Genomic DNA, 14,423 nt, shown 5'->3' with positions numbered 1-14,423 from the left:
CCAAGCGCGGGGATTATAAGCGTAGGCCACCACGCCCGGCGAACATTTTTTCATATATTTATTGGCTATTTGTTTTTCTTTTATGAAGTGCCTATTTAATTCACTTGCTCTTTTTTTAGTAGGTTACTTGTTTTTTGGCAGTAAGTTTCTTGAGTTCTTTATGTAGATATTAGTTCTCTATCAGAGGAGTAGCTGGCAAATATGTCCCATTCTGTCAGCTCTCTGTTGAGGTTCTTAATAGTTGCCTTTGCTGCACAGAAGCTCCTCAGTTAAATGCAATCCCACATGTTAATCTTTATTTTAATTTCCTGGGCCTTTAGGGTCTTATTGAGGAAGTTTTTAACCATGCCTATATGTTGAAGTGTTCTTCAAGTAACTGCACAGTCTCTGGTCTAAATTTCCAGGTATTTGATTCGTCTTGAATTGACTCTTTGTGCAGGGTGAGAAAGTAGGATTTATTTCTGTTTTTTCTACATATGAATAACCAGTTTTGCCAGCACCATTTGTTGAAAACAGTATCTTTTATTCAGCATATGTTTTTGACCCCTTTATCAAAAACCAGTTGGTTATAAGTATGTGGGTTTGTTTCTGAATCTTTTTTTTTTTTTCTGTGTGTGGGGGGGTCGGGTACTGGGGATTGAACCTTTGAGCCACACCCCAGCCCTATTTTATTTTTTAGTTTGAATCAGGGTCTTGCTAGGTTGCTGAGCATCACGCTGCATTGTCAAGGATATCCTTGAACCTGTGATTCTTCTGTCTCAGTCTCTCAAATACTGGGATTACAAGCATGTGCCACCATGCCCAGCTCTGTTTCTGAGTCATTTGTTCTGTTCTGTTTGTCTGTATGTCTGCTTGTGTGCTAATGCCATGCTGTTTTATTACTATGAATCTGTAGTATAGTTTGAAGTCAGATATCGTGATGCTTCCTGTATGGTTCTTATTGCTGAGAACTATTTTAGCTCCTCTGAGTCTTTTGTTGTTCATATGAATTTAAGGGCTGATTTTTCTAGATCTGTGAAGAATGACCATGATATTTAATAGAGGTTGCATTGAATCTGTAGTTGATTTTTTGGTAGGACTGCTATTTTGTTAATATTTATTCTGCCTATCCAAGACTGTGGGAGATCCTTCCATCTTCCAAGATCATCTTCAATTTCTTTCTTTAGTGTTATATAATTTTGATTTTAGAAGTCACTCCTTGGTTTGATTTATTTCAAAGTATTTTATTGGTTTTGAGATTATTTACAATAACTTTTCTTCCATTTCATAGGAAACTCCATGCTTAGAATTGGAGTTTGATTGGTTCAGCAGTGTGGTGAAATTTCCAGATATGTCAGTGATTGAAGAACATGCCAATTGGTCTGTATCCCGAGAAGCAGGATTTAGTTATTCTCATGCGGGACTGGTAAGGCAAATCGCTGAGTTTCTTAAACATCAGCACAATCTATAGCTATGGGTTCATACTCTGTGTGGACAAGGTTTCATTTTAGTTATACTGGAATAGATACTATTGAGTTCTAAAACAATATTGCAATAGAATAAAATTTTCTATATGCTAATAATATTTTTCCTGTGGCTCTATTTCTCCTTAGTTTATTCAAAGGCCTATCCCTCCTTTATTCATTTAACAAATATTTATTGAATGCCAACTATATGTAAAGCAATGGAGTAGGCAGAAGTTGTGAACTAAACAGACCTCCAATGAGTATTCAGTCTAATGGTGGGAACAGACATTAAACAGATACAAGCAGAAATATAAGATTATAAGTCATGGTAAGTGCCATGAATGAAAAAAAAAATAGTGTGGTAAGAAAAACTGAGAGTCAAAAGTTAATATATTTTAAGTCCAGAAACACCTTCCTGAGTTAGTAACCTTGAAGTTTGAGACCTTATGTTTTTAGCTGAGCTTGAAAACAGAGGAAATAGCAAATCTTTACCACATTAGTCTAGGTCCTCCAAAAAAGAATGAATATGAAATAAGGTTAAATATTGATATGGTTATCTAATCTTGGCCATAACTATCAAGTCACAATAGAACTGGATTCAAAGAACATTATCTTTCCCTTATTTCTCAAAGGCAAAAGTGTCAGTGCTAAGAGAAGATAATTTTGTTCTTTGTTGACTCTTTTTCCCAACTTCAAATTTATTACTTTTTCTTTGGCCTGATTTTAGGGTATAGATAGACCAGCCAATGAATACTGGGCGAGGAGGTTCTGAAATATGCCCAACTCAGGCATGGTAACAGCGGCACCCAGAGGTGTCTTGCAGTATTGCACTTACCAAACTTAATAATTTATAGCTCTGTTCCCCAGTAAGGAATCTACCAAATGCTTTCATAAACTTAGTAATACCATATCTTTCCCGCATATATTATTTAAAATATAAGCTTTTTTGAGAAATTTTAATTCTTTATAAGGATTGATGTTTTATTACTTGCATTTTTTAAAGATTGATATTTTATGATTTGTATTTCTTAGAAAAAATTATCAAAAATTTAGCTTATTTTCATAATAGAATAAAACACATTTATTTTCAATTACCATTTGTGTATTTTGGAAACTTTCACAAATCTAGGATAAATTATAGGGTCTTAGTTTTCTTATATCTGAATACTATTTTAGCATCCTAGGAATTATTTCACCTTTATTTATTAATTGTTTCCAACTGTGGTAAAAATATTAAAATAATATGAAGATGTTTAAGAAGAATATAATAATCTCATAGGATGATATGATAGTAAAATAAATTACCACTATTAAAAGCCCTTCAGAGTCCTTGGGAGGCTAAGACAGAAGAATTGCAGGTTCCTAGCCAGCCTCAGCAACTTGTGAGGCCCTCCGCAACCTACTGAGACCCTGTTTCAAAATAAAGAATAAAATATGACTGGGGGTGTAGCTTGGAGGTAGAATGCCCCTGGGTTCAATCCCCAGTAATGAAAAAAAAATAAAAAATAAAAAAAGCCCTTCAGTTTTCTTGTTTCCCAGTGTCTTGCAACATCTTTTCCAGATGTACAACACTGTCTTTGGGGGGTGGGGGTTGTATCTGTTTCTTAAGTCTTTCTTCATTGGACAGAAGTTTTTACTTTCTATCCATAATTGACAAAGAGAGGAAAATTTCAGAGGGGGATATTACAGTTACTAAATGGATCATAATAGGAATGCAGAGACAAGTAAGAGGACTCTACAGCAGTATTTCTCAACCTCAGTACTATATTTTCAGCCAAATACTTCCTTGTCCTGTGCTTTGCTGGATGTTTAGCAGCATCTCTAGCCTCCTAGACACCAGAGGCACTACCACACCAAGTTGTGACAATCAAAAATGTCTCCAGACACTACCAAAAGTCCTTTGGGAGGTAGAGGGGCAAAATCACCCAATCACTGCTCCAGACTCTAATGATATTGGTGAAATTCACCATATAAATAAAAATATCATATAACAGTATCCTACATGACTTTTCTCAAACTCAAAATAACAACGATCAATATATTTTTGAGAACAAAAAGGAAATTGGGCATTCACGTTCAGTTAATCATTCAACAGGAATAACTTAAGCTCACAATATTTTGTGACCAGAATCTGAACAGCCTTGTGTTTTGTGATTTTTTTCTATCTTTCATGATGTTGTACACTAAAATTTATTTGATAACTTTCCAAATGGGCAAACAAAGAAGGCATGTGTGTATAAAAAGCCAACTAGAAAGAAAAGGGTAATGTTGTTTTTCAGTTATTGAACAAAGAAGATGGTTATCTTTATTCAAGAAAATTATAAGGCATCAGTTTCCAGTAGTTTTGTATTTTGATAATGTAGATTACAGTTTGACCAGGGTATTATCTCAAAATGAGAAAAATATGTGTAAGAATTTGGTTTTACTATGCTTAAGTTCTTATTAAAATTGTTTTTCATCACTTTTTTCTATAATTTATTTTGTATTAAAATATAATAAAACAAAAATAAGTTAAAAATAATTAAATTTTAAGTAGAGTCTATTGGACTAAGACTAAACAGTAATAACTGGTAAACCAAGAATTGCAAGCCAGGCATGGTGACACATACTTATAATCCCAGCATTTGGGAGGCTGAGACAGGAGGATCACAGTTCATGGACAGCCTCAGCTACTACTTAGTGAGGCCCTTTGCAACTCATTGAGATCCTGTTTCAAAATAAAGAATAAAAAATAGGGCTGGGGGGTATAGCTCAGAGGTAGAATGCCCCTGGGTTCCATCCCCAGTACTACCAAAAAAAAAAAAAAAAAAAAAAAAAGAATTATGTATTTATTATCTCTTGCCTGGAGTACTGCAATAGCCTCCTAACTGATCTCCCTTCTTCCACGGAACAACCAAAATAATCTTTATGAAACATATTTCAAATCATGCTATTCATCCTTTAAATAGCTCTCACTTAAAATAAAATCCAAATTTTTAGCCTGACCTGCGTATTTTACACACTGTGAACTCCACCTGTCTCCTCTCCTATATCTACTAGGCATTGGTCTTATTGGCTTTCTTACTACTCCTCCATCAAACCAAACTCATTTTCTCCTTGGGGCTACTGCAGTATTTTTTCCATCTGCAGTTGTCTTTTTCTGGCTAACCTGGATGGTTTCTTCTTGTCATTTGAATCAGATTTAAATACTAGGTTCTCAGAGGCCATTTTCGAATACTCAGTCAAAAGTAGCTGCTCAGTCATTCTCTGTTATTATCACTCAGAATACTTGTGTCAAGCTTCCAGTATATTTCTTATCTGTGTATTTGATAACCCATTAGAATGGAAGCTTTGTTAGTGCCAGGCTTTAAAGATTTTGTAACTCAGCAAGAACAGGATAAGGAGCTGGGGGGGGGGGGGCGTGCACGCTTGTAATCCCAGTGATTGGGAGGCTGAGACAGGAGGATCACGCAGATTTGAAGCCAGCCTTGATGGCTTAAGAGATCCTGTTTCCAAATTTAAAAATATAAAATAGGTCTGGGAGTATAGCCTGGAGGTAGAAGGGTTTCCAGGAACCCCAGTACCACAAAAAAAGAGAACAGGATAAGGCATATAGTATATGTTTAATAAATGCCATTGGAGGAATATGTGTAAGTATTATTTCTTAATATTGGAAGAAATTAAAATGTATAAATAAATAAAACCAAGTACCATGGATGTCTTATTTTCACTTGTAGCAATAGAAATGACTAAGGAATATATATATATATATATACACACACATATATATATTTGTTTTGTTCAATGTGTATTTGTAGTTATTCATTATTCAGTTCATATATTTATAGAGAGTAAATATTATTTGAATTACACAAAAAGTTATGTTATTTTTTAATTTTCTAATAGTGTACAGTATTTTAAGGGAGTATTTCATCCTCCTTTTCCTCTTATTTTTAATTTTCAAATTTAAAAGCTTTGCTGCAATTATAAGGGTATGTTCAGGCAAGAAAAATTAAGAATTTATCTTTTTATTTTATTATTTTACTTTTTCTTATTCTCTTACACCAGACATAATAGTAAATTAGTCAACAGAATGCTAGAAGAGTGAGTGGTTCACTATCATTCCCTATTATCCCAGTCAGTTCTCTCTTGATTAGCTTTGGCAGTAACTATTCTAACTGGTTGGTGATAATCTTAACCAAGCAAAAGACTGGATTTGTTCCACAGATACTATGATTTAAACTGATTCTTTCATATCCATGGAAATGAAGCCTTGTAGTAAAAAAAAATAATAATAATTTTGTAACAGTTAATAAATAATGCAGAATTTATTGGAAATCAATTGCTTCTTTCTGGATCACTCCTGAATACAAAAATCATTTAACATATTACTTTATTTTACAGAGTAACAGACTAGCTAGAGACAATGAATTAAGAGAAAATGATAAAGAACAGCTCCGAGCAATTTGTACACGGGATCCTCTATCTGAAATCACTGAGCAAGAGAAAGACTTTCTATGGAGCCATAGGTATCTGTTTAGATGGAGATTCTCTGTTTTTGTTTTTGAGTTTTACAGAACAAAGAACTGACTTTGTTTCATCTTGCCATATTTTTATTACTTTATTGCCATATTTTATTATTAGAGTAAATAAGATATAATTTATATTAGTGTTTTCTTACTAATATTGACTTTTTGAAACTATGGATATAGATTTGTATTTCTAGAAAAATGCTGTATTGATACACATTGCACGATGAAGATTTTTAAATTTTTTTTGTTGGCATTGGAGATTGAACCTAAGGCCTTTTGAATGCTAAACATGCACTTTACCACTGAACTGTATTCTTACTCTGAAGAGTTTATTTAACTCTTTTTTTTAACTTTTCTTTCAGAAATATTACTGAGAATTTTCAAATATTTATTTGTGGAATGATGTTCTTTGGTTTTTAAAAACAAAGAAAAAACCTATAGTTCTAGACCAATTAGTTGTGATTAAATTAGTCTAGATATTACAATTTTCAAGAGTTCCCTTCCACTTTTCTTTTTTTCTTGAGGAAATAGTGTAATACCTTATTTTCACTTAGGCAGAAATTGTCCTGGTACTTGTAAGTGGCATTCATATATTTAAGGCAATTGCAGTGCATTTCTACAGAAAGTCCATTAAAGCACAGGTATTCTCTAGTAACCTCTCTAATGGTTCAAGTTGCACAAGTAAGTGAACAATATGAACAATGTAAAAATCGGTAAAACATATATTCAGTTTTTCTTAACCATCAACTAAATTTAAGAACTTATCCTTCATTTAAATTTTCTTTTGTCATCTTTGCCATTTTAATTACATGTATAAGTAGATATATATACAATTGTAGTGTGAAACAATGATTTCTTTCTATTTTAAAAACAATGGGGGTAGTGATAAGAAGTCTTAAAGATAATATAATTGAGAGTTAGACATCTAGGTCTTTTGAATAAAATGGAATAATTATTTCTAATTTGTTTTGTTTTCTTTTTCCCAACAGACATTATTGTGTAACTATTCCTGAAATTCTGCCCAAATTACTTCTGTCTGTTAAATGGAATTCTAGAGATGAAGTAGCCCAGGTAAATGCATTTCAAGATAACTAAATAACTGTTGAACAAAACTGATTGATATGTCACACAAATTATTTTTTTCAGAAAATTACATAAATTTAAGAGATGAAATAGATAATTATGGTAATATAATAGAGAAAAATACCATTTACATTATTTCTACAGATAAACTAATTAGAACTGAATTTTGTAAGCAAAGTTTAATATCTTTTTTCTTTTTTATTCTTTTTTCTATTTTTTTTTCTTTTTTTTTATTAGTGCATTATATTCATACATCATATTGGGGTAAAGAACTTGTGTGTACATACATGTACACATCACTGATTTAACCCCTACCCAATTCCCACCCCATTCCCTCCCATTTCCTCCTTCCCTTACTTGGCTTAGTGGTTGACTTCAATATGTTTAAGTACATTGTGTGTTTTAGAGATTTTCCTCTTCCCCCCCTCCTTTCTCCTCCTTTAGGTTGTCTTGTTTGCTCCTCTATAGGATTTCCTTTTTCATCTAGAGTTCCTCCTATGACCCATTTCTCCCTAACTCTCACATATTAGGGAAAGCATCTGATTTCTTATTTTTTGTGACTGACTAATCTCACTTAGCATTATGTCCTCCAGTTCCATCCATTTCCCTGAAAATGACATAATAGAGTTTTTTTTAATGGCTGAATAAAATTCCATTGTGTACATATCCCACAGTTTTGTAATCCATTCATCTGTTGATGGACATCTTGGCTGGTTCCACAGTTTGGCTATGGTGAATTGTGCAGCTATGAACATAGATACACATGCATTACTTTGGTTGTTTGGTTTACTTTCTTTTGGGTAGATACCCAGAAGTGGTATTGCTGGATCAAATGGTAGATTTGTTCCCTTTCTTCTGAGGATTCTCCATACTGTTTTCCAAAGTGGTTGCACTAATTTGCAGTCCCACCAACAATGTTTTAGAGTTCCCATTTCTCCGCATCCTCACCAGCATCTGTTGTTTGTGGTTTGAATGATTGGCATTCTAGTTGGAGTTAGGTGAAATCTCAGGGTAGTTTTGATTTGCATCTCTCTGATTACCAGTGATGATGAGCATTTTTTCATGCATTTATTGGCCATTTGAATTTCTTCTTTTGTGAAGTGTCTATTTAGTTCATTTGCCCATTTTGTTATTGGCTGCTTTGTTTTCTTAGTGTTGAGTTTACTCAGTTCTCTGTATATTCTAGATATTAGTCCTCTATCAGAAGTGTAGGTGGCAAAAATCTTCTCCCATTCTGTTGGCTCTCAATTGAGGTTCTTGACAGTTTCCTTTGCTGAACAGAAGCTCTTCAGTATCATGCAATCCCACGTATTGATTCACCTTTTAATTTGTTGTGCCTTTGGGGTCTTGTTGAGAAAGTGTTTATCAGTGCCTATGTATTGCAGTGTTGGACCTATGCCTTCTTCAAGGAGTTTCAAGGTCTCTGGTTTGATTTCCAAGTCTTTGATCCATCTTGAATTGACTTTTGTACAGGGTGAGAAAGTTGGATTAATTTAATTTTCTGCATATGGTTAACCAGTTTTGCCAACACCATTTGTTGAACAGGCTGTCTTTTTTCCAGTGTATATTTTTGGCCCCTTTGTCAAAAATCAATTGGCTGAAAGTGTGTGGACTTGTTTCTGGGTCTCCTATTCTGCTCCATTGGTCTATGGATCTGTTTTTGTGCCAGTATCATGCTATTTTTATTACAATGGCTTTGTAGTATAAAGTCAGGTATTGTGATTCCTCCTGCATGGTTTTTGTTGCTGAGAATTACTTTGGGTTACTTTGGGTATTCTTGTCTTTTTGTTATTCCAACTAAATTTAAGGACTGATTTTTCTATGTCTGTGAGGAATGATCTTGGTAGTTTAAAGGGCATTGCATTAAATCTATAGATCACTTTTGGGAGAATGGCCATTTTAATGATATTTATTCTGCCAATCCATGAACATGGAAGATCCTTCCATCTTCTAAGATCTTCTTCAATTTCTTTTTTCAGGGTTTTATAATTTTCTTTGTAGAGGTCTTTTACCTCCTTGGTCAAGTTTATTCCTAAGTATTTTATTTTTTTGTGGGAAATCCTGAGTGGAAGGGTTTTCTGAATTTCTTTTTCAGTGGATTTATGGTTCGTGTACTGGAAAGCTTCTGATGTTTTAAGATTGATTTTGTATCCAGACAATTTGCTGAATTTGTTGATCAGTTCTATAAGCCTTTTGGTTGAGTTTGTTGGGTTTTCTAAATATAGTATCATGTCATCTGCAGATAGTGAAAGTTTGAGTTTTTTTTTTTTTTTTTTTTTTTTTTTGGTGGTACTGGGGTTCCTGGAAGCCCTTCTACCTCTGGGCTACACTCCCAGACCTATTTTTACATTTTTATTTGGAAACAGGGTCTCCTAAACCAGCACACTCAGCTGGCTTCGAACCTGCGCGATCCTCCTGTCTCTGCCTCCCAAGCGCGGGGATTACAAGCGTGCGCCACCACGCCCGGCAATTGATTTCCTTTTCTTGCCTTATTGCTCTGGCTAGAGTCTCTAGTACTAGATTGAAGAGAAGTGGTGATAATGGACATCCTTTTCTTTCTGTTATTAGGGAGAATTCTTGAAGTTTTTCCCCATTTAATTTGATGTTGGCGGTGGACTTATTGTAGATTGCCTTTATGATGTTGAGATACGTTCCTTCTATTCCAATTCTCTGAAGAGTTTTTATCATAAATGGATATTGAATATTATCAAATGTTTTTTCAGCATCTATTGAAATGATCATGTGATTTTTGTATTGATTCTGTTTATATGATAAATTAATTGGATTGATATTCATATGTTGAACCAGCCTTGCATCCCTGGGATGAACCCTACCTGGTCATGGTGTATGAATTTCTTGATGTGGTTTTGAATACATTTTGCTAGTATTTTGTTTAATAGTTTTGCATCCAAGTTCATCAGAGATATAGGCCTGTAGTTTTCCTTCCTTGAACTGTCTTTATTCAGTTTGGGTATTAGTGTGATGTTGGCTTCATAGAATGTATTTGGGAGAGTCCCACTTTTTTCAATTTCACGAAAAAGTTTGAGTAATATTTGGGTTAGCTCTTCTATAAAGATTCTATAAAATTCACTTGGAAAACCATCTGGCCCTGGGCTTTTCTTTGATGGTAAGCTCTTTATTGCTGTTTCAAGCTCTTTGATTGTTGTTGGTTGGTTTATGTATTCTACATCTTCTTGACTCAATTTAGGAAGGTTGTATTTATCTAGGAAGTTGTCAATTTCCTCCAGATTTTTCATTTTGTTGGAGTATAGTTTTTCAAAGTAGTTTCTGATAATCCTCTGGATTTCTATACTGTCAGTAGTAATGTCTCCTTTTTCATCATTTCATAATTTGGGCTGATTCTCCCTTCTTTTTAGTTATGTTGGCTAGTGATTTATCAATCTTGTTAATTTTCTCAAGAAACCAGCTTTTGGTTTTGTTGATTCTCTGTATTGTTTTTTATTCTCTATTTCGTTAATTTCTGCTCTAATTTTAATAATTTCCTGTCTTCTGCTTGCTTTGGGGTTCAATTGTTCCTGCTTTTCAAGGGCTTTGAGGTGTGTCGTTGAGTTTTTTATTTGAAGATTTTCTGTTTTTCTTATGTGAGCACTCAGTGCTATAAATTTACCTCTTAATACTGCCTTCAAAGTATCCTCGAGGTTTTGATATGTTGTATCTTTATTTTCATTTGTTTCTAGAAATTTCTTGATTTCACCTCTTACATCTTCTATGACCCATTGTTCATTCAGAAGTGTGGTGTTCAGTCTCCACATGTTTATGTTGTTTCTCTGGGTCTTCTTATAGTTGATTTCTAGTTTCATTCCATTATGTAAGGTTTGTTTCTTGTAAGCAGCAGATGGATGGATTCTGGTTTTTAATCCATTTTGCCACTTTATGTCTTTTTATTGGGGAGTTGAGGCCGTTTACATTCAGTGTGATTATAGAGAGATAACTTTTAATTCCTAACATATTAAGATTTTATTTCTGTTTGAGATAATGTTTATTCTTCTTGCTTAGTTGTCTGCTGGACAGAAATCTTGTTTCTTTGGTTCTGGCGTGTATTACCTATTTCTTCTTTGCAGTTAATCTCCTTGAGTATTTTCTTAGCGCTGGTTTTGAAGACATAAATTCCTTCAGTTTCTGTTTGCCATGGAAGCTTCTTATTTCCCCATCTAATATGATACATAGTTTTTCTGGGTAGGAAATTTTTGGCTGGAAGTTGTTTTCTTTCAGAGTTTGGAATATGTTACTCCACACCCTTCTGGCTTTCATGACTTGGTTTGGGAAGTCTGGAGTGATTCTTATTCGTTTGCCTCTGAATGTCACTTGGCCTTTTGTTTTTGTTGTCTTTAAGATTCTCTCCTTGGCTTCCACATTAGTCATTTTGACAATTATGTGGCGTGGGGATCCTCTTCTCTGATCCTGTCTAAATTTTCTATTACTTCCTTGAAGAGAGTATTGATCCCTTTGGTTTCACCTTCTTTTCCCTCCTCTATTCCAGTTATTCTTAGGTTAACTCTCTTAAAATGGGCCTATATTTCTCCAATGTCAAATTCCTGCTGTCGGATGTTTTTTTTTTTTTTTTAATTAGAAACTATGCGTTCATTTTTGTAGTGATTATCTTCTAGGAGTGAGATTCTGTTCTCCATGTGGTCTAATCGGTTGTTTATACTTTGAATTGAGGCCTTTACTTCAATGATTGCATCCTTTATCTCTTTTAGACTCTCTCTGAATTCTTTTCAAAAGTCCTCTATTATTTCTAAAGTTATTTTCCTGATTTGATCTTCTAGAGATCTCTGAATTTCTGTGTTATCAGGTTCTGATGTTGTGGGGTTGTGGGCATTCATTGCTCCATTGTTATTCCTCTTTCCCATGATTTCGGAAGTTTGTGCCTTCTCTGGGTTCTTCCCTGGGTCACTACTTCTTTGCTTAAGGTGCTCTGGATCTTGAGTCTGTGGTATCTCAGTCATCACTACTCCTTTACTGGGTTGTATCACAAAGTCTCAGACCCAGGGAGTCAATCGAGGCTGCTTGAGACCAGGGGAGGTACCTGGCTGGGCATTCTCCCCTGGGGAACTGCCACTATGGTGTGATCTCTGCCACCACCACTCCCCCACTGGGTTGGACTGCAAAAATCTCCGACACAGGGAAACTCTCAAAACTGTGCAAGTCCCTAGGGGTACCATACTGGGATTTCTCCTCTAGGGGCTGCAATTTGACTCACAGTTTTTGTGTGCGCTGATGTGTAGCTGTTCTGGACTCAGTGAACTCGCTGTTGCTGCAGCTGGCAATATGACACCTCTGCCATGCCCTAGGCCATGAGGCTGGTGTCTTTCTTCTTTGGTTTTGAGCTCCGTTCTGAGTCTCTGCAGGGTGTGCTGCGCCTGGACCCTGGGAGCTTTAGACGCTCCTTGCACCGAAAAAACTGCTGAATTACACCCGGCTGTTCCACAGCTGCTCACCTTAGCTCCTTGTCCACCCCTCCTCTCTGGAGCCTGGTGGGTTGTTGAATGCGCTGATCTGGAGCCGTCCAGTTAATTCGCCACTGCAACTGGCTGTATGGCGCTGCTGCCGTGTCCTCGGCCATGAGGCCGGCGTATCTCCTCTCTGGTTTTGAGCTCCATTCTGAGTCCCCTTCCTCTCCAGAGTCTGGTGCTGCGAGGGAAGATGGCGCCGCCACAGCTCCACACTGCAGCTCCACCCGTGACACTGCAGGCTGGTTTCTTTCTGGTGTCTGGTTGTTCTTCCAGCCCTCTTTTTCTCTGTCCCTTGTATTTACAGGTTTTATTTCTCTGCTGATGGTGTTTTCTGGCTATGAAAGGCTCTGATTTTGTGGTAATAGAGATCGATTGTTAGCGGGACTCGTAAACGCTGCTTTTCTCTGTTGCCGTCTTCCCGGAAGTTTAAGATCTTTTTTAAACTTGTTTTAAAATCAGAGGTTAAGATGATGTTTTAGAGATTCCATTCACATCTGTTTTCACTTTTTAAATGTGATTTAATGTCTGTCTCATATACAGATGTACTGCTTAGTAAAAGACTGGCCTCCAATCAAGCCTGAACAGGCCATGGAGCTTCTGGACTGTAACTACCCAGATCCCATGGTTCGAAGCTTTGCTGTTCGATGCTTGGAAAAATATTTAACAGATGACAAACTTTCTCAGTACCTAATTCAGCTAGTACAGGTAAAATATGGCAAAGTAGAAGATAATGTTTTATTCTAAATCGATGCAACTTCTAAAACCTACTATATTAGGTTTTATGCTTTTAAAATTGTTTTTACTTTACTACCAATAGTATCTATTTTGTTCCTAAAATTTTTTCTTTTAACTCAGCCATCCAGAAATAGACCTTGATTCATTTGAGTTTTTCTTTGTTCTTTTAATCTCTTAGGTCCTAAAATATGAGCAATATTTGGATAACCTGCTTGTGAGATTTTTACTCAAGAAAGCATTGACAAATCAAAGGATTGGACATTTTTTCTTTTGGCATTTAAAGTAAGTCAAATTATTCTCACATTAAAATATAGATTACTTTCTTTCTTAATAGGTGCATAAATATGTTACTTCTGCACTTTCATTTTTGTTTGGCTGGAATAATTGTCTATACTGGAAATATACTGCACCACTGATAAACTTTTTTTTTTTTTTTGGTAGTACTGGGCATGGAACCCAGGGGCATTGTACCTCTGAACTACACCCCCAGCCATGTATTTTATTCTTTATTTTGAAACAGCGTCTCACTGAGTTGCAAAGGGCCACACTAAATAGTAGCTGAGGCTATCTTCGAAGCGCAATCCTGTCTCAGCCCCCGAAATGCTGGGATTATAAGCGTGTGCCATCATGCCCAGCTATCATTGATAAGCTCTTTACCGATTACTCTTAGAAATTAAATTAGCAGTAGAAGTCAAAACGGAATTTTAGCCAGGTTTGGTGGCACACGCTTGTAATCCCATCATTTGGGCAGCAGAGACCATAGGATTGTGGTTCGTGGACAGCCTCAGCTACGTAATTAGCGAGGCCCTTCACAACTCAGTGAGTTCCTGTTTCAGAAATAAAAAGAATAAAATATAGGGCTGGCGGGTGTAGTTCAGAGGTACAGTGACCCTGGGTTCCATTCCTGGTACCTAAAAAAAAAAAAATTGAATTTTATACGTGAATGAGAACTGAATTTTTTTTTTTTTTCTTGTGGTACTGGGGTTTCTGGAAGCCCTTCTGCCTCCGGGCTACACTCCCAGACCTATTTTATATTTTTTTATTTGGAAACGGGGTTTCCTAAGCCAGCGCGTGGCTGGCTTTGAACCTGCGCGATCCTCCTGTCTCTGCCTCCCAAGCACAGGGATTACAAGCGTGCACCACCACGCCCGGCTGAACTGAAATATTTTTAA

At 35.8% G+C, this 14,423-nt stretch overlaps 1 protein-coding gene across 1 annotated transcript in view; it reads left to right on the top strand.

Annotated features, from left to right (window-relative positions):
- The window catches only part of PIK3CA (phosphatidylinositol-4,5-bisphosphate 3-kinase catalytic subunit alpha), a gene marked incomplete at both ends in the record, with an annotated part of 44,290 nt that overhangs the window by 17,168 nt on the left and 12,699 nt on the right, over positions 1–14,423 (top strand). Inside the window, 5 exons of the mRNA XM_080695730.1 lie at positions 1,271–1,405; positions 5,829–5,953; positions 6,946–7,027; positions 13,057–13,221; positions 13,430–13,533. Of these exons, the coding sequence (XP_080551856.1) occupies positions 1,271–1,405; positions 5,829–5,953; positions 6,946–7,027; positions 13,057–13,221; positions 13,430–13,533 (611 nt within the window). The remainder of the gene's footprint in view (positions 1–1,270; positions 1,406–5,828; positions 5,954–6,945; positions 7,028–13,056; positions 13,222–13,429; positions 13,534–14,423) is intronic.

The sequence above is a fragment of the Muscardinus avellanarius genome (assembly GCF_963383645.1).
Source record: "Muscardinus avellanarius genome assembly, chromosome: 5".
NCBI lineage: Eukaryota > Metazoa > Chordata > Mammalia > Rodentia > Gliridae > Muscardinus > Muscardinus avellanarius.
The sequence above is the reverse complement of the archived record's forward strand: the minus strand, read 5'-3'. Positions and strand labels throughout refer to the sequence as shown.